This window comes from Sebastes fasciatus, chromosome 15 (assembly GCF_043250625.1).
Source record: "Sebastes fasciatus isolate fSebFas1 chromosome 15, fSebFas1.pri, whole genome shotgun sequence".
NCBI lineage: Eukaryota > Metazoa > Chordata > Actinopteri > Perciformes > Sebastidae > Sebastes > Sebastes fasciatus.
In genome coordinates, this window is record NC_133809.1 from 20,702,076 (window position 1) to 20,722,167 (window position 20,092).

A 20,092-nucleotide genomic window follows, 5' to 3' on the forward strand; every position below is an offset into this window, starting at 1 on the left:
GCGTTCATGAAAAATGTATAGCAGGCAGACTGTAGGGAGATGCAGATTGGCGCTGGGCCCTCAGCAAGAGCCTGGCTCTGCATTAATGGAACATTATTTTCAACCTCTCCATCCCTCCATTCCTCCTCTCTCCATATACGTCTCCTCTCTCCCTCCCTCCCTTCGTCTGTTTCATCTTTTTTATTACAGTCTAAGTCTAAAACAGAATCTGTCTATCTATCTGTCTATCTACATTACCTTTGAAAATGCTCTTCTCGCTCCGAGTTTGAAACAAAAGCCATAAATATTCGAGGACTCGGTGGAATATTAGCAGCTCAAACAACCCAAACACAGCTATCTGCAATCTGAACAACTGTGTGTGTGTGTGTGTGTGTGTATGTGTGTGCTTTTTCACACGCGGTTGCTTGTGCATTTGCCTGTGAGCGCAGTGTGCAGCCAGCTAAACCTTCTCAAAGATAATAAGGGGAAAAAACTTTATCTTAATCTTTAAAAGGCACGACATGAAGTTAGAATCCAGCTGTGAAATGGGTCGTGTGTGTGTGCGCGGATGCATCTTAGCGTGAATTCACAGATATGTTCGTGTGTGGATGTGTTTAAAGCACAGGTATCTTATGAGAGTAGATTAATAACAGCACTGTAATGCCATCAGGACTAGTCACAGTGTGGATCATGCATAATAAACCTCCCAAGGAGTTTACACACACACACACACACACACACACACACACACACATCCTGTCACTATAGCAACACTGGCGGTGTTGCTGCCCCTAACTTCAAAGTCAGATGTAATTTCAGCCTCCCAGCAGCCAGAGGGAGCCATGGTGATGACAGAACGTTCCCTTCTCTGATGGCTCCTTCCCCCTCCTCCATCCCTCTTTCAACTCCTTCACTTTTCTTTTCCTCTGTTGCCTCCTTCATTCCTTCCTCCCTCCCTCCCCTGCCTAGCCAGCCTGCTGGGAGGCCAGGCATCCAGGACCAGACATAAAAATAAACCCAGAAAGGTTAGAAGTGGATGACTGAAGCTCGGGAAAGAGGGAGTGAAAGGGGAAGGGGGGGGAAGAGTGGAGACGCTAAAGAAGGGAGGAGGGAAGGAAAGTGGGAGGGAGATGATGCAGTCTTTTACTTATTCTTTCCTTCTACAGCAAAAAAAATTCTCTGTGGCTCTCTATTTCTCTCTGCTACAGTCTGAAGAGTGAAAAAGGAGCAGAGGAAAAGAAGAAAAAACACTTTTAGCTGCAGCAACTGTCACTCAACTTAAAATATTTGTTACTTTAATCCACATTATCATCCAACGAGGATGAGAAATCCTTCCAGATTCATAATACTGAAAAATCATTTGACAAGAGAGCGTTCCCATGTCCAAACTACTAATGAATATAAAATAGATGTTTCCAATCTTCAGTTCAGATTGGCTCAATAACATTTGAAGCCAGTTTAACAGTTAATTTAAATATTAATGTGGTAACAGAAAATCACCATTTATAATGGAGGGCTCAGTGCCAGAAGGGCATATCTGGCATTAATGGCTGGTGAAAATGAAATCTGTATATCAAGAGTGCACTTGAGGAGATCTATTTGGTGTTCTGAAATCAATGTGAAAGAGTGTTTTATCAAAAACAGATTGAACTGAGTGAACTGAGGCGACCTCCAGCCGGGATCTTCGTCACATTTTGAGAACAACATCGGATGTAACACCTCGAAAGGACAAGCCAAACTGGTAAAAACACACAGTGTGTCATGTTCATTTTACTGATGTATATCCAACATCACGACGTAGCAGCCTGGGCTTTCGCACACTGTCACACTGTTGACTGTCCCGTGGTGGAACGGGGAGGACAGTTAGGAAGGTGTTGATGTGCGTTTTGTGTCCTTAAAAACAAAGAAACAGTAATACATACACACGGCTGCTCCACACACAAAACACAAACACACACACATGCATACAAATGTACACACTATGGCTGCCAATCGATTTAAATATTTAATGGTGATTAATCACAAATGAATCACCCATTTTTTTTATCTGTTCAAAATGTACCTTAAAGGGAGATTTGTCAAGTATTTAATACTCTAATCAACATGAGGGTGGACAAATATGCTGCTTTATGTAAATGTATGTATATATTTATTATTGGAAATCAATTAAAAATACAAAACAATGTCAAATATTGTCCAGAAACCCTCACAGGTACTGCATTTAGCATAAAAAATATGCTCCAATCATAACATGGCAAACTCAAGCTCAACAGGAAACAACAGCTGTCAGTGTGTCAGTGTGCTGACTTGACTATGACTTGCCCCAAACTGCATGTTATTATCATAAAGTGGGCATGTCTGTAAAGTGGGAGACTCGTGGGTACCCTTAGAACCCATTTTCAGGTCAAGGGACAGTTTTTCCTTGCCATCATTTAGCACAAGTTTGGAGCGTTGTCTAACCTCCTTCTCGACAAGCCAGTATGACGGTTGGTACCAAAGGATTCCGTAGGTTTTTGTAGTTTCATATGATGTCAGTATCTTCACTCTAGCTTCAACACTGAGCCCGCTGCAACCTCCGAAAGATCGATTGCGTTAATGCGTTAAAGAAATTAGTGGCGTTAAGACGTCGCGTTAACTTTGACAGCCCTAGTACACACACAAATGCTTTTATCAACACATGCACACAGTCATCCACTTTCCATTTACATCATCCATTTTCACAAGATGTTTATGCAGAATCCTGCTCGTCACTAAAATACAGATGAGTAGTGTTTGTGTGTGTTCTTCATGTTTACTAATATTTTGGGATTTTTGGCTTTGAGAGAGAGTAGCTCATTTTCACAAATATTGATTAACCATTACTTGGCCATGGAAATAACATGTTGGAATTCATATTTTGAGTGGTGTTTTCCCTTTAATTGAAACCCACAGCAGTGAGCTGCCTCTCCATCTCTGTCCTCTTTTGTCCTGAATTTGAACTAGTCTTCCTAATCTGTTAGAAGAAACAAGCGTTGACAAAAGCCACCAGCCAGAGAAGGAGAACTGTTGGGCAAAGGATAAAAAAAAAAAAAGATGCAGAGGGGAATCATTTCTTTCCTTCTAGGGTCAGTCATCTCTCCTCCTCCCCCTTCTCCTCTTCCTCTCTTATCTCCCCCCCTCTGTCTCTCCTCCTCTGTAGGAGAGGCTGGTGGAGAGGCGCCAGTGGAACCGGACTGGTGTTTTCTTAACCAAGTTCATCCCTCTCCATTTCCCCCTCACTCTAAAATCATAAAGCCTGTCACACACTGGGGGCGTACGCATGTGTAAGCATAGGGGTAGGTAAGTGTGTAAGAGTAGTGCTCGGACAGAGTGCGTGCACACAGTTTCTTCACTCTGCCGTGCTGGAGCTTCAGTCAGTCAGCCTGTCAGGGGTGGATGGGTATAAACATGGCCTCCTCCGCAGCTGCGGAGCTTCTCTCCCCCCTCTCCCTCTCTACCACTGCTGCTCAACCTAGTGTTACCAGTTTGCTTTTAACAACCTACACTGGCCAGCATAGTTCCCAGTAGGTAGAACAGTGTGTAGCCATCAAATTTTGCCACAAGACACAACTAAAAGCCTTCAGGCAAAAAAAATGCTTTATTGATCCCCATAGGGAAATTCTCTTTTGGTGTCTCTCCTCACAGGGGATGGAGGAGTGCGGCGTCAGCTGCTGAGGAGTGCTGGTAGGGATTCAGTGTCCTGCTAAAAGACACTTCACCAGTGCAGATGCTCCTAAACATGGAGGTTCAAACTTCCAACTAATGGCATCATTTCAAACTGGGCTTGCAGAGCTACAGTCTAAAGTGTGTTGAAAATTCAAATTGATATATCAAAAACAAGGCTACAAATTAGGGCTGGGGGATATGGAAAAAATCAAATATCACGATCTATTTGACCAAATACCTCGATATCGATATTGTAGGGTTAACTATTGGTGCTTTCACAAAATAATTTTGATAAATAATCATCAGTAATGTGGATATAATCACTAAGTGGGTAAAGGCAAATAATAGAACAGCTAGAACAGTCTGGTAAGTTCAGAAAATGACATCACTTTATTGTAATGCAGCCTTTAAAACCAGGAAATGACAACACTAATGCCATATTACCATATTCAAAATCTAAGACGATATCTAGTCTCATATCACGATATCGATATAATATCGATATATTTCCCAGCCCTACTACAAATATTTAGAAACGGCCTAATTAAAACAACAACGGCTGTGAATACGGTCTCAGACATGATCCCAGGTGAATACTCTATAGAAACAATGCTGAAAATGTGTACAGACGAAAAGACCCAGATAAAATATAACAGCAGATCACTTCCACTTCCTGTACGTCTGTGTTTTCAAGCCGCCGGGGAACAAATGGTATGGCCCCGGCAAAAACACGTGTTCCCGGCTCTTGAGGATAAAAAAAAAACTACGCGTGTACATGAAACTGTGTGTGCGCGCTAAATGATTCATGAGGAGCAAATGAAAACAGGCTGGCATACAAGCGGAAAAATAGCCCGTCTGCATTTTAGATGAAGCTGAGGTCCTCTGACTCGCTGTGTCATGATATCTGGGTCTGTGGAGGTGGAAACATGTATTATGTGTGTGTGTGTGTGTGTGCGGTAGCAAATTTGAGGCGCGCCAGTGTGAGAAGTTTGAAAGAGAAATCTCAAATCATATGGTAAATTATGGACTCCTGTGGAGCACATAGGGTCCACCGACACATAAAGGGACAATGAATCAATCACTCCTACTCATATTTGAGCGAACGGGTCTACGGGTTTAAGACTGGCGTGACCAGGAGCATTCCCCTATACCTCGGAGTGTGAAACTGGCTTCAGATTAGCTGTCCTATTCTCAGAGCTGCAATGTGTTCGCAGAAGTGGCAGGGAGCTGCTGTGGCCTTCAGTGCTGCTGTCTGTTCTAAGAATAGGCAGCAGGGTCCAGAGAACATCTCGTCTCCGAGTCTCCCTCTCTGTCTCCCCCACCTACCCCCCTCTTTCTCTGTCCACAAAAAAATATATTTTAAGTACAAAAATATAAGCAGAAATGACATTCCTACATGGAAAATGCACTAATGCATTTTGTCAGTGTAATTTGAATGGCCTCTTAAAATATATGCTGAATGATTTGCATCTACATACACTATGTAATCTTTGTATATTTTAAACCATATGTCCAAACCAATATAAGAGAGATATTTTTCCTTCCACAAGTCCCTTCATGTTTTTCCTTTCCCCCGTCCTTCCCTCTCTCCCCCCATCACATCTCCCTTGCGTTTCTTTGCTTTCTTGACTCTCCTCTCCTCTCCTCCCCCCCATGTGTGTGCACTAATGTGGAGGCTGAATCTAACCCTGCTGGATGACATTACTCTGCGCTGCCTGCTGGCCCTGTCTGCCTGCCTGGGGACTCTAAAATAAAACACAACAGTGGGGAGAGAGCCAGAGTGAGAGCACACACTGTATAGGCAGCCTGACTGACATGCTCTGATAGAGCACGCGCGCTCCGTGTGCGAAAAACGGCTCGCAGAGGACAGAATGTGTATCAAAGCGTGCGATGCTGCGTGTGTGTTTGTGAGCAAAGAGGTCTGTGTGAGTGTGGTTGTAGTGAGACAGAGAGAGAGGGCGGGGAGGGGAGCAGGCCTCTCCAGCTGTGCCCTGTCAATCATTCATGACCTAACACTTGGAATAACAGAGGAGGGCAAGGTGGACAGGAGTGAGAGGGAAGAGACAGCGAGGCAGAGATAGTGTTTCTGAATTTTCCTTTTTGTCTGATAGGAAAATAAGTCAAGGAGGGGCAAATGAGCACTGAAAGACATACAAAAATATTTTTCTCCATGTGTGTCTGTGTGTGTGTGTGCTAGTGTGAATAACATGTCGCTGCCGGAACCCCATAGCCTGAATTCAACATCCCTCACCCTGAACAAGTGACAAAAAGATAACCACGTTTCACTTCACCGCTTCACGCCCTCTCTCTCTCTCTTACTCATTCTCTTTCTCATCCTGCTCTTCACCCCCCCCCCTCTCTCACCTCACCCTCCCACCCCCAGCTCTCTCTGTCTTTCCACATGGCTGGCCATCCTCTCCCATGTCCCAGAGGATGGGAGGCTGCGCGGCAGCTTGGCAGGCTGTCAGGGGAGCACCGGAGAGCAGGGAACATGTAGTGACTGGAACGGGGGTGGCGGTGGGGTTGGATGGGAGAGGGGATGTGAGAGGGGGGGGTCAGTGGGTACGAAAGCCCTGGCTCCTCACCTCACTGTGGCACTGGAAAAACTGGCTCTGCTTAGCGACGTTAGGCAAAAGATGCAAAGGGCTGAGGGCGCTACAGAGAGGAGGAAAACACAGAGCTCTCACTCTTCCTCTATTTTCATGTACCAGAAACGTCACTGCCACACAACGCAGGAAATAATGAAGAACACATCCAACACGTCATCCAGAGCCAATCATGTAGTCCAGCTCGGTAACCGACATGACATGTCACCTGTTATTGACCTGTAATTGCCATGCCTGTTGTGAGGAATTCAGGGTAATTAAAAAAAGTTACGATTCAACAAAGCGAAACATAATCCTTTCAACTTTGAGTGCAATACAAATAGTGACGTGTGATGTATCAATGGGACAAATAAACAGATATGATGAAAAGTTTTGTCAAAAGTAGGGCTGTCAAAGTTAATGCAATAATAACGCAAATTTGTTTTAACGCCACCAATTTCTTTTAACCCATCAATGCAACTTTGTATTTTTAGGTTGTAGCGGGCTCACTTTTAAGGCTAGAGTGAAGATACAGAGGTTAAATAACGCTCTACACTTACGCTAAATTTTGGTGAGGAAAAACTGGCGGGGCCATTTTCAAAGGGGTCCCTTGACCTCTGACCTCAAGATATGTGAATGTAAATGGGTTCTATGGGTACCCATGAGTCTCCCCTTTACAGACATGCCCACTTTATGATAATCACATGCAGTTTGGGGCAAGTCATAGTCAAGTCAGCACACTGACACACTGACAGCTGTTGTTGCCTGATGGGCTGCAGTTTGCCATGTTATGATTTGAGCATGTTTTTCATGCTAAATGCAGTACCTGTGAGGGTTTCTGGACAATAGTTTTCATTGTTTTGTGTTGTTAATTGATTTCCAATAATAAATATATACATACTCTACATTTGCATAAAGCACGCATATATGCCCACTCCCATGTTGTTAAAAGTATTAAATACTTGACAAATCTCCCTTTAAGGTACATTTTGAACAGATGTGCGATTCATTTGGGATTAATAGCGATTAACTATGGACAATCATGCGATTAATCGCAATTAAATATTTTAATTGATTGACAGCCCTAGTCAAAAGTTATGGCCTTTAGTTTGGTAAGTTATTTTTGTTTAAAGTACAAACCAAAACCAAAAAAAAACTGTTTGTGTCACCTTTAGCTACATTTACATACCTGTATTTTCCTACTCTCACTGTGTGATGTGCAACTACAACAGGGAGAAAATATGGGGGCAACTTTTCTCAAAAGTTTCACTTTTGGAGTGGTTCATCTTCTCAATAGATGATCTTTGCTCTGGCTGCTGACTTCATTATTGTGTGGAACTGGAGGAACAGGCTCAGCTAGACCAGAGCAAGTCTGGAAATACTGTAAGAGGAATACTGCAGTGTTAATGCTAACCCTGTACAGAAGTCATGGCGGTGAATGCCAGGTCAGTTTGAAAAAGCTGCTGGTAAACATTAACGTAACTGCTGGCACTGAGATGTGAAGCTTTTTTTAACAGATGAGACACAACAAAGCTGTTAAAACTGAGAGGTGAACAATGAAAACACCACTCACTCACTCACTCACTCACTCACTCACTCACTCACTCACTCACTCACTCACTCACTCACTCACTCACTCACTCACTCACTCACTCACTCACTCACTCACTCATTCATTCATTCATTCATTAATACGGAGAACCAGTGTGACAGAAAAGCAACAGAATTACATGTTAATGCCTTACTTGAACACATGAACGTTAGCGTCAGAGCCAAAGCTGCATGGAAACACAACAACACCAACAGCAATGCTAATGCTACACTAACAAGCTGGTGCTGAGCGCGTACTTTTCTAATTGGAGCATTTCAGTGATGGTGATTTGATATTAACAGCAGCGTTATAACGATACAGATACTGTATGGAATACGAAGCATGCTGTATCTTCAATACATTACATTTGAAAAGACCCACGGGGCACTGTGACTTGCATTTGTGATAAGTTACTAAAGCACTGTTTTCCCTTTGGTCTCCCTTCAAAAATCCCGCCACATCACACGGCAGACTCGTCCCAAAACAACAACATGACACTTTGCCGACCCGCGCTCCCTCCCTCCTGACAGAGAGAAAGGGGGAAAAAAAGATGACAGCAGCTTTAGATCTGACATCAAACGCCGGCGAGAGTGAGAAAGAGAGAGGGGGAGGAAAAAAAAAAATGGTTACATCTCTGCCGTGACAGCTTGCTGGAAGAGCCTGGCAAACGCCGAGCAATTTCTCTTTCCTTCTCTCTCTCTCTCTCCTCCTCCTCTATCTATCCATCTCTCCCTCTCTGTGTCTCTCTCCCTCATCAAAACTTGCCGCCGATTAGGATCTCGGCGAGCCACGCGCTTTGGATGGGATGCGAAAACACACGGAGAACCCAAGGGGTAAAACGCCAGGATTAAAGTGGTGAGGGAATATGGGGTGATATCGGCTGTGGTTCAAATAGATCGGCCCCCGCGACTGCAGTGGCTCCTCGCCTCGCCTTGCTCTCTCTCGCTCCGGATTCACACACTGATACATCAAGGCCATTTCTCATTATAGCACGAGGGTGGAAAAAAAAAAAAAAGCTTTCATGATGCTACTTTAGAGGGAAAGACAGAGAGGGAAAGGGAAGGGGGGGTAAAGAGTGTGGGAGAATGAAAATGAAAGAAAAAAAATGCCAAGATAAAGAGGATGACATACTACTAGTATGTTATGGAGGGAAAAAACTGAGAAAGAGTGTGTGACTGTGTGTGCGCACAAGAGAGATGAGTAGGAATCACTTGGAAAACTGACAGATAAATCAGCCGCTGATTTGAATCAAAGCAGAATGAGCCGTCAGTGTGCGTTACACGACCAGTGAACACAGACTTTCAAAGTATCAGTCTATGGAAAAATAGCGTGGCTTAATTTGAGTTCATACACTTAATTTAGCTTTTCTTGCAGTTCATTCCTCCGCTCCGGAGGCAGTTCCAAAGTATCTGGTAAATTAAACGGCACACACCTCAAGCAGTGCCAATATTTGCGACCATTTGCAAATGTCTATTTATTCTATTCTTGAAAGTGCTGAGGAGCTGCGAGGGGAGAAAATGATGGAGAGTAAAAAACGATTAGTTTAGCCAAAAAACTGGAGCAGCCCACATCTCTCTCCCCTCATAGATCAGCCCGGCCTCGCCATTTCTTCTCAATTACTCCTCCAGTCAACCTGCTTAACGATTTTTTTGCTCGCCCCAAATGCCAAACGCGTGTGGGTCGCGTGTGGGTTTGCGTGTGTGACTGCGTGCATTAGCAAGAATGTCGGTGTCCGTGCATATGCTTTTTCTGTGCGTGTGGGTGTATGTGTGAGTGAGTGCAGGATGCATGTGGCCTATTTTGCCTTCGGCGTGGACGCCAGTCAACACACAGACATGAGCTCTGAGATGAGCAGTCAAATCCATGTCTCCCATGGAACGTGAGACAAAGAGGCGTGTCACATTGTGAGCGGAGGCAGCTGATTGGACAGGAAAGCTTACAACTGAATAGAGTGCTCCAGGGATGATCTATTTTTGTAGACCAACGAGGAAGTTAGCATCTCCCTGGGTTTCCTCAAGAAAAAAGCCAAAGGGATTTTTCCATTGAGTTTTGGATTATTGCAGAAAATAAGCTCTGTGGTAAACACACGTTTATGATACCTACAGAGAATCTCCGCAAATGAACACCACTTTTATGATTGTTGAAGCATAAATGTAATCGCCAGAAGTAAAAAGCTAACGTTAGGCTATAAACGAACTACACCACGGTCGCATGAGTGCGAGTATACACAACGAGGCTGTAAACGAGGCGGACGAGGCGGCGTGAGGACGTTTAGTAGTCTCATTTAGCCACTTGTTAACAACTGCCTTTTTTAAGACACATAAAGGCTTCAAAATTCACGAGTGGGATATTTATTGATGTATTTTATATTGTAGAACAAAACGTTAAAATCTCTTCAGCTTGTGTTAACCACAGACCTTATTTCAGGCATCGAACTAAAAACCCATTCAAAAAACCCATTGACTTCCAGATGAGGGAACCGGAAGTGCTAAAATGCTAACTCATTTCTGTGTTTCAGGACTCATTCCTGCACCACTCTGTTCGGAAAAAAACAGGAGGTGGAGGAAGACACGGAAACAAATGTTACTTTGAGGTTTGATGGTGTGTTTTGGTGTCTGCTAAAGGACCGTCTCTCTCTCTTTCACACACAAAGAATATTCTCCATAATGTGTAGCTCTGTATGTGTCAAATTCGCTGACACTTTGTGCTTATTGGTGGGCAGAACTGTCAGTCACTCACCGGCAGACTGGACGGGCGGTCTTGGGGGACGCCGTCCTCATTGTTGGCCTTCCCAGGGTTCCCTGGGGCTGGACCCCTGGTGCTGTACGTCTCCTGCTGGGCCTCCTAGAAAGAAAAACACAGAGAGAGAGAGAAACACAGAGAGTCATTTACTATAGCTATGATCGCTAAATTAAAAAGATTTATTTGACAGTATATTGCCAATATTTTTAAGTTCTGAAGGGGATTCTAAATTAGGATATTACCAATACTGTATATCATGTGTTTTGGCAGTTATGAGGGGTAAAAAAAAAAAAAAAAAGACAATTACACCACATAACGCAGTGAAAAGTGCTCGAGGTAATTTCAAAACATTGTCATTACAGTGTCCTCTGTCTATGAACATGTGAAGAATAATAAGCTCATGGTTTAACTGACTGCAGGTCATATTTGTCATAAGTCTTTGATATACAAATTTGAAGGATTCTTGCTTAAAAAAAGTGCATTTATATATATGTGCATGAAAAAACAATACTTTTTTTTCCTTCCAAATATTGGTAGTGACTCAAAAGTGCAGTATCCTTGGAGTTAAAATCATTACTACTCGTGCTAAACGTTAGTTACGTCATGGTGTTCAACAACCCGTTATGATGAAAACTGTCTAAATGTGTGTGAGAGATATTGAGAGAATGAGCTGAGGGTGGCTCAGGTTTAAAGGGCTGTAATAAAGACTCTGATTCCCAGTCAGATCAAGTCACAACACAAAGAGGCAGGTTACACAAGGAAACACACACACTGATACAGTACATGCAGACTGAAAAACATCCAAACACGCATCCATCAGCACACCATACCCGCCAATTCATTTCAACCAAATCCCGGCCTAACCACCCACTAATCCTCGAAAACACACTCGCACTCACACACACACAGACCAATACACACACTCAGTCCTATTGTTCAATCTAAGTCATTTTCTTTCCCTCTGTAATCACAAGCCTATCTAGTGTAAACCAATTTTCTCCCCATTGTCGGAGGTGTTGCCCTCTCCCTCTCCCTCCCTCTGTATCTCTCCCTCCTTCCCTCTCCCTCTTCTTTTTCATTCACCGCGGAGGTCGTTCCTCCATCATGTTAAGCGTCGGCAGCACAATGGCAACTTGTTAAAGAGCTCTGTGTGGAAGGATTAGTGATAACTGATCGGCGAGACGCAGCGAGAGATCACACGCGAGTGCTTCAACACACAACCAGACGCAACATACTGTAGGTACACACACAATCACACACACATACATGCAGGGTGTGTTCAGGTTCTTACTTGCAAAATCCATTTTTCCCCACAGTTTGATTTCTTATCTGTTGTGTGATTATACTGTAGTAGGTGGGCAATATCCCTGTCAGCTAGGTGATATAATTTTATAGCTGAAGATTATCTTTCACAGCAAGAGATGTATCATGTGAAATGGATCTATTATTAGAGCATTAAATGTGTCGTAATTTGTGCTTCCAGGGCGAATAATACCAATTCGGTACTTTTGTACATTCTTAATGAAATCTGATATAAGGTTTAATACATTACCTGTAAAGTTAGTCTACACACATTTGCATGCTGCATTAGCAGCTGTGCACACACAGAGACAAAAAGTTAATGTATTCATTCATCCATTATTAAGAAAAGGTAATTTAATGACCTTAAATGCCCTAGAGTAGTCCCTTCAAATTCGCGTTCCAATTATTAGCCAATTAAATCGCTGAAGCACTTTTTCAAATAATATAGAAAATGTTAAATGTTTCCTGAAATGTCAATTATTCTATCTATGTAGGAATGTGATGGACACTTACTAAAAAAAAAAAACAGTCCTAGTATGAAGTGAACTCATAACTTTGTTTAGCGTAAGGTCCCTGAATATGTTCCAACGATTTATCTGTCTCATATGTTTCAATATGGATCATTTTTATTCACCGAGACCTCAATTCATTTAGGATAAACCATTATCATGATTTTAGTTTTCTGATGGCATGTCAGTAATATTTTAAATGACAGGAACATTGGCATTATGGGAGTGCTGTGCTTCCAAAATTTGTCATATTTTTGGTTGACACATGGACCGAAATATGAAGCAGAGACAGAAAAATGCTATGAAATGTCTCAAAACTTGCGATGATGTTCTTTACTTAAAATTCTGCTAGTGCACAATGAAGTAACTACTAAACATACACAGTTTTTCATTAAGTAAAAGTGACTGGATACTGGCCAAAAATCAAAATCAAAAAGGCACATTTATTGATGTGTTTGATGTGATCAATTTTTCTTTATATATTCTTATTTACTTACAAAAAAAAAAACTGGCTATAGCTGAATGTCCCAGATGTGTCCATCTCTCTGCAGTCTCTCACACTTAACCCACTAGTAGTTACAGCACTGGATATTAACAAGGTCAGTTTCACAGTTTGACAAACAAAAAGGTTTTGCAACACTCATATCCTTGCTAAGTGGAAGACAAATAAGACTTCTGCATCCACACATCGTGTTAATCTGAGGCACTTGGTATCAAAAGTAACACTTAATGGGAAATTTGTGATTTATTTTTTTCATTAATTTAATTAAATTGAATGCAAAATGTTCACAGTACGTGAAAAAAGCAAAGGCATGTATATAAGATGTGAAAAAAGTACATAATAATTTGTCACTTCTACATGCTGACATTCTTAATATTTGTGATTGTTTTAACTAGTGTGTCTGTGTGTGTGTGTGTTGACACTTTGTGTGACTGAACTGTCTTATAATGTGTCAAATATGTGACTTATCAGGTTTATCTTGTAAAAGAGATCTTGATTTCTAATATACTTTCTGTATAAATAAAGCTTAACCAACTACGTTTTAATTTTTATTCAAATAATAATCACAGTGAAAATAGTCAGCCAAATAAATGGAACATCGAGCCACAATGTTGCCACAATAGCTCTCTTAATCCACTCATAACCTAAAACCCCCAAACCAGAAACATCTCCTTAACCACGTCTAAAAGCCAGAGGGAAACCCTGTTCATCCAGATGTGGTTTGATCACTGGATCACATATCATCCCATGAAGTGGGTGGGTGCACAGACACAACGGATGTGCTATTTTAAAAAACAAAGCCATGCTAGTTTCCTCGTCAGGGCCCTGGGCAAGCCCTGTGTTTGTATGCACAGCCCCCCCTGTGTTTATCAATGGGAGCCTGGACGCGCGCCAAACGTCGGGCTTTTATTACATGGTCGGAAGTGCTTCGTTTGAAGCACAAACCCGGCTAAGACACAAATACACCTCCACAGGTAAATAAAGGCCCGGGGAAGGAGGGAGGAGAAAATAGAGGCCGGGAGATGTTGCGGTGACTTTCTGATTGGTGAGACTTTCTGAAGAGTGTGTGCACGTGCACAGTTCAGCTCACAGATGAAAATGCACACATGGACAGACAGTTGCTCACACAGTGAAATGAGCACAGAAGAGTGGCTGCTGACCCAAGTCCAATATTTACTCAGGCATATGAGTCTGTAGTGTGTGTGTGTGTGCGTGCGTGTGTGTGTGTGTGTGTACACTCGAGGGGATTTCCGTTTTAAGTGGGTCAAAGTGAGGTTAGCCTCATACTACTGTTTACACTCACATTCTTACATCATCACTGTCAGCTGTAATATGGACGGAGAGGGTGAGAGAGATGGAAACCGAGACTGGGAGGAGGGAGGGTTAGATGCTGACAGAGAAATACAGAAGGTGAGATGCAGAAAAGGAGAAAAGGACGGAAAGGTAGGAAAGCACAGGGAGAGATGAAGAGAGAGAAAGAAGGGTGAAAAAAAAGAGAGTAGGAAAAAGCGAGCGCGAGAGAACATCAGAGGCAAATGAAGGAGTGCTGCGAGTGCATCCTTTCATTTGAGTTTTTTCCAGTCCATTGTCTCAAAATCCCATTTCCCAGCTAATTTAGAAGCTTCTAAAATACACTCCACTCCATACCTTAAGCCTTAGGCCACAGCTAATCCTGTCTTCACACACACACACACACACACTCACATATACGCGCACACACACAGACACGCTCATTCATCCTCCGTGCTTTTTCAAAAGACTTCTTCTTGGCATAGTGGAAACGAATGAAGGATATTGAAGGCAAGCGTTTGAAGTACATGAGGGAATGCAAGAATCAAACTGTGAGTTAAATGCTATTAGACAGCTGTGTGGAGAGGCAGTGTAATATTAGATTTGATTGAATAGATGACTGCTGAATGTGGTGTAATATATAGAGCCGGAGAGGGCTTTATGCGGACGCAAATCAATATTGCAGCACCATGTTAATCCCAGCCACTCAGGAACGGTAAGTGAGAAATGTTCGGAAAGCAGAAACGTGTCGATGTCGTGCGCCGACGTTTGTCTGGAATATGAGACGTATAAAAGCAGTCAGTTCGCTTTGTAACTTAATCTCTTGCACAGTGTCAGTGTGATGTTTGTTAAAGAGAAACAGAAGAGGTCAAAGGTCAAGTTGTGCTTTGGAACAATACCTCCTGGAGCTAGCAATTTAGTCCTTTAGTTTAAGGAAAATCGAGGCCACAATCCTGCCCCCAAACAGTAATTCCAACCATGACATACAACCAATTTGACAATTCCTTTCTGTTTTGGCTCACACCTAATTTAAGAATGTTGTACTGAGCCTTTTTGGTTGGTTGCACTGTACACTTTCTACCTCTATTTTTCAAGCAGGGAGCAAGGTGAAATGTTGCCTCGCTTTGCTTGTATGAGTTTGATTGCCTCGGAAAACAAGCAGTGAAACTGTCATGACAGCCAGCGAGCACATTTGATGCCACCACTTGACATAAGAGAAAGCAGCAGGAGGGAGCAGAATTCACAGCCATTACGTTAAGCTGATTTTGGCTGACATCTGTCTCCATCTCCTTTTTTTTCCTTTTTTTTTTAAACAGCGAGAAAAAGATGTGGGTTACTTCAAACTATACTTCAGCATTATTTTTGAAAATGTTAACATGCTTGCTTTTTAATCCTTTTTTCCACCGCCTTTGTCTGCTCTGGGGCGATCTCGCTTTTATAAACTTTGTGTGTGGATGTCAGTGTTTTCGTCACACGCCGGCTCTCGCTTTATTATAGGGGGTCAAATGAATTTCTCAGCATCTTCTGCTTTTCTGTGTTGGCTGTGCTTTTCCTACCTTTTGTCCTAATTACATTTACTCTTTGCTTCTACCTCCCCTCAACATCCACTCTCTCCTCTCAGCCTTAACTGCCCCCTCACTCTGCATCACTCCACCTCCTTCTCTCTCCTCTTCTTCCTCTCTGTCCATCCGCTTTCCTGATTAATCTCTTGCTTTCTCCACACTTCTCGCATCCCCATCTCTTTCATTTTATCCATCACTCTCCCTCTTTCCCCCTCTCCATCCCCTCCTACCTTTCCATCCCATCTCCATCTTTCTCATTCCCCCCCGCCCCCCCATCTCCAGCCGTTCTCCTCATGACTACCAAATGAATTAGTCACCCCCCTTTTCCCCCTGCACCTTGGCAGATGCACATCTCGACAAAATCTGACGCTAATGCCATTAATATTCATTAAAAATTAAGCTTAATTGCGCATCTTTAAGAGAGAGGCCCATAACCCCCCCCCTTCACAAAAAAAAAAAACACACTGCCTCACTATACACACATGCACACACAGACATACACAACATGAAGCCCAGTGCATTTGACCACCACCCTCTTCCACATTACCCCAAGGACAGCGAGTCTCTGATGTCCATTGGGACTGACACACACCCGCTGAGATATACTGTACGGTAGGGTCAGACAGAGGTAAGGAGTGTGTTTCCTGCTGTATCCGAATGTTTTTATTTATATATATATATTTATATATATATATATATGTGTGTGTGTGTGTGTGTGTGTATGCCCTGCTCTCTACCGGTACCATTGAAGGCAGCATTTTTAATTTTTCAAATCATTTTCATTTGCCCGAGCTGCTAAAAAAACGACCAACCTTTAAAGAAGAAACACTAACAGACATGTACAAAAAACATCTATGCATCAAGGAGAGGCGGTGGTGGTGGTGTTGGTGGTGCTGGTGGGGGGGGCACACATCCATATTCAACACCCCGCGTTCACACACACACACACACACACACACACACACACAGACGCGCGTTGGTTCAGACTTGCAGATACGCACACACGCTCACACCAATCAGACTGACTGAACCGTAATTAAAGCAACAATCAGCAGCGAGAGCCGAGCTACACGGCGTTCTGAAAAAATGTGACAAATCAACATTTGGTTGTGATGCGCTTGTCTCTCATGTTTTCCTGACACTTACATCTTTTGATCCATTTCAGAATATTTGGAAAACATTGAAGTTACATTCTGATTATGTCAGATACGCGGTAAATATATTATAGGGCAGCAGACCTACTTTCGTCTCCTGCAACTGCCTTTTAAAAGTGTGTTGGTTAGAACGCCGTGTAAACGATGGGCATTTATTCCAGGGTGCAGTCTATTATTATCATCAGAGGAGAGGTGACCATTAGAATGGAAAACAGCTGCTGTATGTGCATATGCAAGGATGCCTGTGTGTGTATGCCTACAGTATATCCGTATGAGGTATGCGAGTGTGTGTGTGTCCAGCCTATCTTAATAGGTCCATTTGTAGCAGGGCCTGTTCTAGTGCTGTGTCCTTCAGATTGGATTCTATCGCAGCAATCCCCCTGACCTTTAGCACAAAGAGACTACAAGAAGAGGACCAGAGCTCCGACACAGGACACACACACTCTCACACAGCCTCACACAGCCACAAGCAAGCATTCACTCCTGCCCATATAAACAGAAACACACACATGCAGACACAGAAAGGAACGCACACGCACAGACAAACACCCACTGGTATGTGTGCAGGCCGTCCCTTAGGGATGATGTCAGACGTAGCTGACAGTGTTAGCTGCAGATGCCGTTGCCAGGGCTTTCATTCTCATTCCTCTACACAGGCTAATCAAATAAGAGCCAGTCTTTGTACCATCTTCACTTCACACACTCTTCGCAAGTCCCCGTCACCACCACCCCCATCCGCCCATTCACTTCAATTGCTTTGGCTCGCAGTTAAAGAGGACATCCACCCAAACTGGTGTACACCCACATGACTTTTGCTAAAGCACGGAGGAACAATGGCGGTGTGTTGGCGAGCTCGACTTTGACTGTGAAATTTTTTTTTTTTTGCTGTTTTCTCTTTCTTTCTCTGTCTGTGAAGTCTGTATCCAGGAACAAATGTAGCGGCATTTCCTAACAAATGGCAGCTAAATTAGGCCCCTAGGGTGCTGTGCCGCTAACTACCGGCCCCCTTTTTTTTCCTGAGCCATTATGATTGTCCTAACCGTTCCAAAAACACCTCTCGCGTTCTCGTTCATTTGCATTTGAATTGCAGCTCGGCTGTACAAAAACAAACATAAATCAAAAAAGGGAAAAAAAGAAGAAAAAGAAGAAGAAAAAAAACAAAACAGTGGCGGATTCTAGTCGAGCAATTAGCAAGTGTCAGTCAATGTGGAGGTAAAAAAAAAAACACTAAATTAAAAACATAGTCTCAAACACATGCAGACACACGCTCATACACACTAAACCTAGCTGACATATACAGCATATACATATATACAGAGAGAGGGGATTTTTTTTTTTTCAATTTTATCATTTAGTTTTTGCCTGAAAACTCATCAAGCTTAAGTGCTTGTCAGCGGCGGCCAATTGGAGTGCGGCAGGCCCAGGGTTGCCTTGGCGATACGCGGGGACATTTAGAGGACTCCGATAAACTCTGCCATTTAAAAGGTTATGACAATTAACGCGGCTCTCCGCAAATTACCACTGCCAGACCTTTACCCATGGACGTCTCTCTCTCCCTCTTATCACCCCGCACCCAGCCTCTCTCTCTCTCTACCTCCTCCTCTCTCACCATATGCCCTCCATTTCCACAGCCTGTCCTCCCTCCATCCCTCGCTCCCTCCCTCCCTCTTTCTGCCCACCCCCTTCCAGCGAGCAGTACTTTTATTATCCTGTTAATTAACAGAGTTCTTCACTTAATATTCAAATGGTGACCAATTAATGACATTGAACTTTGGGCGCCCCACCCACCCACCCGCAGTGCCCCCTCGACACACACACACCTTTCCTTCCTCACTCTCACTTCACACACACACCCCTTCCTTCCTCTCATTTCCTCCCGTCTTGTCCCCTCAACTTCCCTCCACCTCGTCGCCAAGGTGAGCTACCGTTTCCTCGTGAGAGAGAGAGTGTGTGTGTGTGTGCATTGAGGTGCAGTCGCGGTGATTGAGGCAGCAGAGCAAGTATACAGCGAGGGGGTAATAAAGCCAGGCCGCAGAAAGGCTCGACGGCCTTTTAATTAACCTGGTGTGATTAAAAGCGGGGGTGGCGGAGGGTGGGGGAAAAGGGCCTGCTGCTTCAGCCGGTTGGGGGCGGAGGGGTGACAGACAGGAAATAGGAAATGACACAGTGGAAGTAGTGAAAGGTAAAGGAGCCAGGTGATGTGCCAGCATGTGAGCACTAGGGCTTGGATGATACACCTATCTCCCAATTCAATACTATCACGATATTTTGGTGCCGATGCAATATGTATTGGGATTTTAAGTATTGCGATTCAATAATACAATTTATTATGATTTGTGTTAACTTTTTTTAATGCTAAACCATGGGAAAAAGTTGAATCATACACTTCTTGGGACTTTTACTTTGGAAAATATCTAAATGAATCCATTAAAATGTTTGAAAACTGTTTTTCTTTGCTTAAGAAAAGCAAAAACTTAAAATTTTAGTGGTCTGAACATTTTATTTTGTCAGTGGAGGGCACGCATGCAGCAGTTACTGTCTTTTCAAAATAACAGTAAAATAGTATTCACCCTAGTTTTTTTTAGTTTACACCACATGGTGGACATGTGATGTTGCGCTCATGAGCATCGCTAATCTAAACCAATGAATCAGCTTCCTTCCATGTAGGTCCCTGTAAAGTGAGCTTGTCTCCTCCAATCAGCCGAGAGCTCCTCTACGCCACAGCACCGCTCCCCAGGGCCTACTCTCAGACAGGAAGAGGAAATAGTTAAGGCCAATAGAGGAAACGACCGGTGGGATCAGTTTCACAGACGAGAGTGGATAGGAAGGTTTTACTACGGGGAGTAAATGTCACAGGGAATGACTTCCTTCTTCAAAGACCAGCAGTCGAATTCCGACAACTCTACCATACACCGAAATATACCACTCAGTGGCTTAATCACCGTACAGTTAATATTATACTAAAACAAGGCAGGACATATTCTGTTACATGTAATTACTTTTCTAAACATAAATCTAACACACTGTTTCTTGGTGAAAAATTAAATAGTGTGTTCTCTGTGGAGTAGCTGATCAAAGCCAGTACCATGTTCTGACAACATTATGGCTGGGTTGCACCAACAAGGATTCATTTTTAAACCCTGATTAAATCATGGTTCCACTTTAAGTCATGTTGTACCAAACTTTAAAACT

General features: G+C 43.1%; 1 protein-coding gene across 6 annotated transcripts in view; it reads right to left on the bottom strand.

Moving 5' to 3' along the window:
• LOC141752062 (AT-rich interactive domain-containing protein 1B-like) overlaps positions 1–20,092 on the bottom strand; it is a 235,278-nt gene that overhangs the window by 125,910 nt on the left and 89,276 nt on the right. For all 6 annotated transcript variants that reach the window (XM_074609864.1, XM_074609863.1, XM_074609860.1 and 3 more), the window contains one exon: positions 10,579–10,683. In XM_074609864.1, coding sequence (XP_074465965.1) covers positions 10,579–10,683 — 105 coding nt within the window. The remainder of the gene's footprint in view (positions 1–10,578; positions 10,684–20,092) is intronic.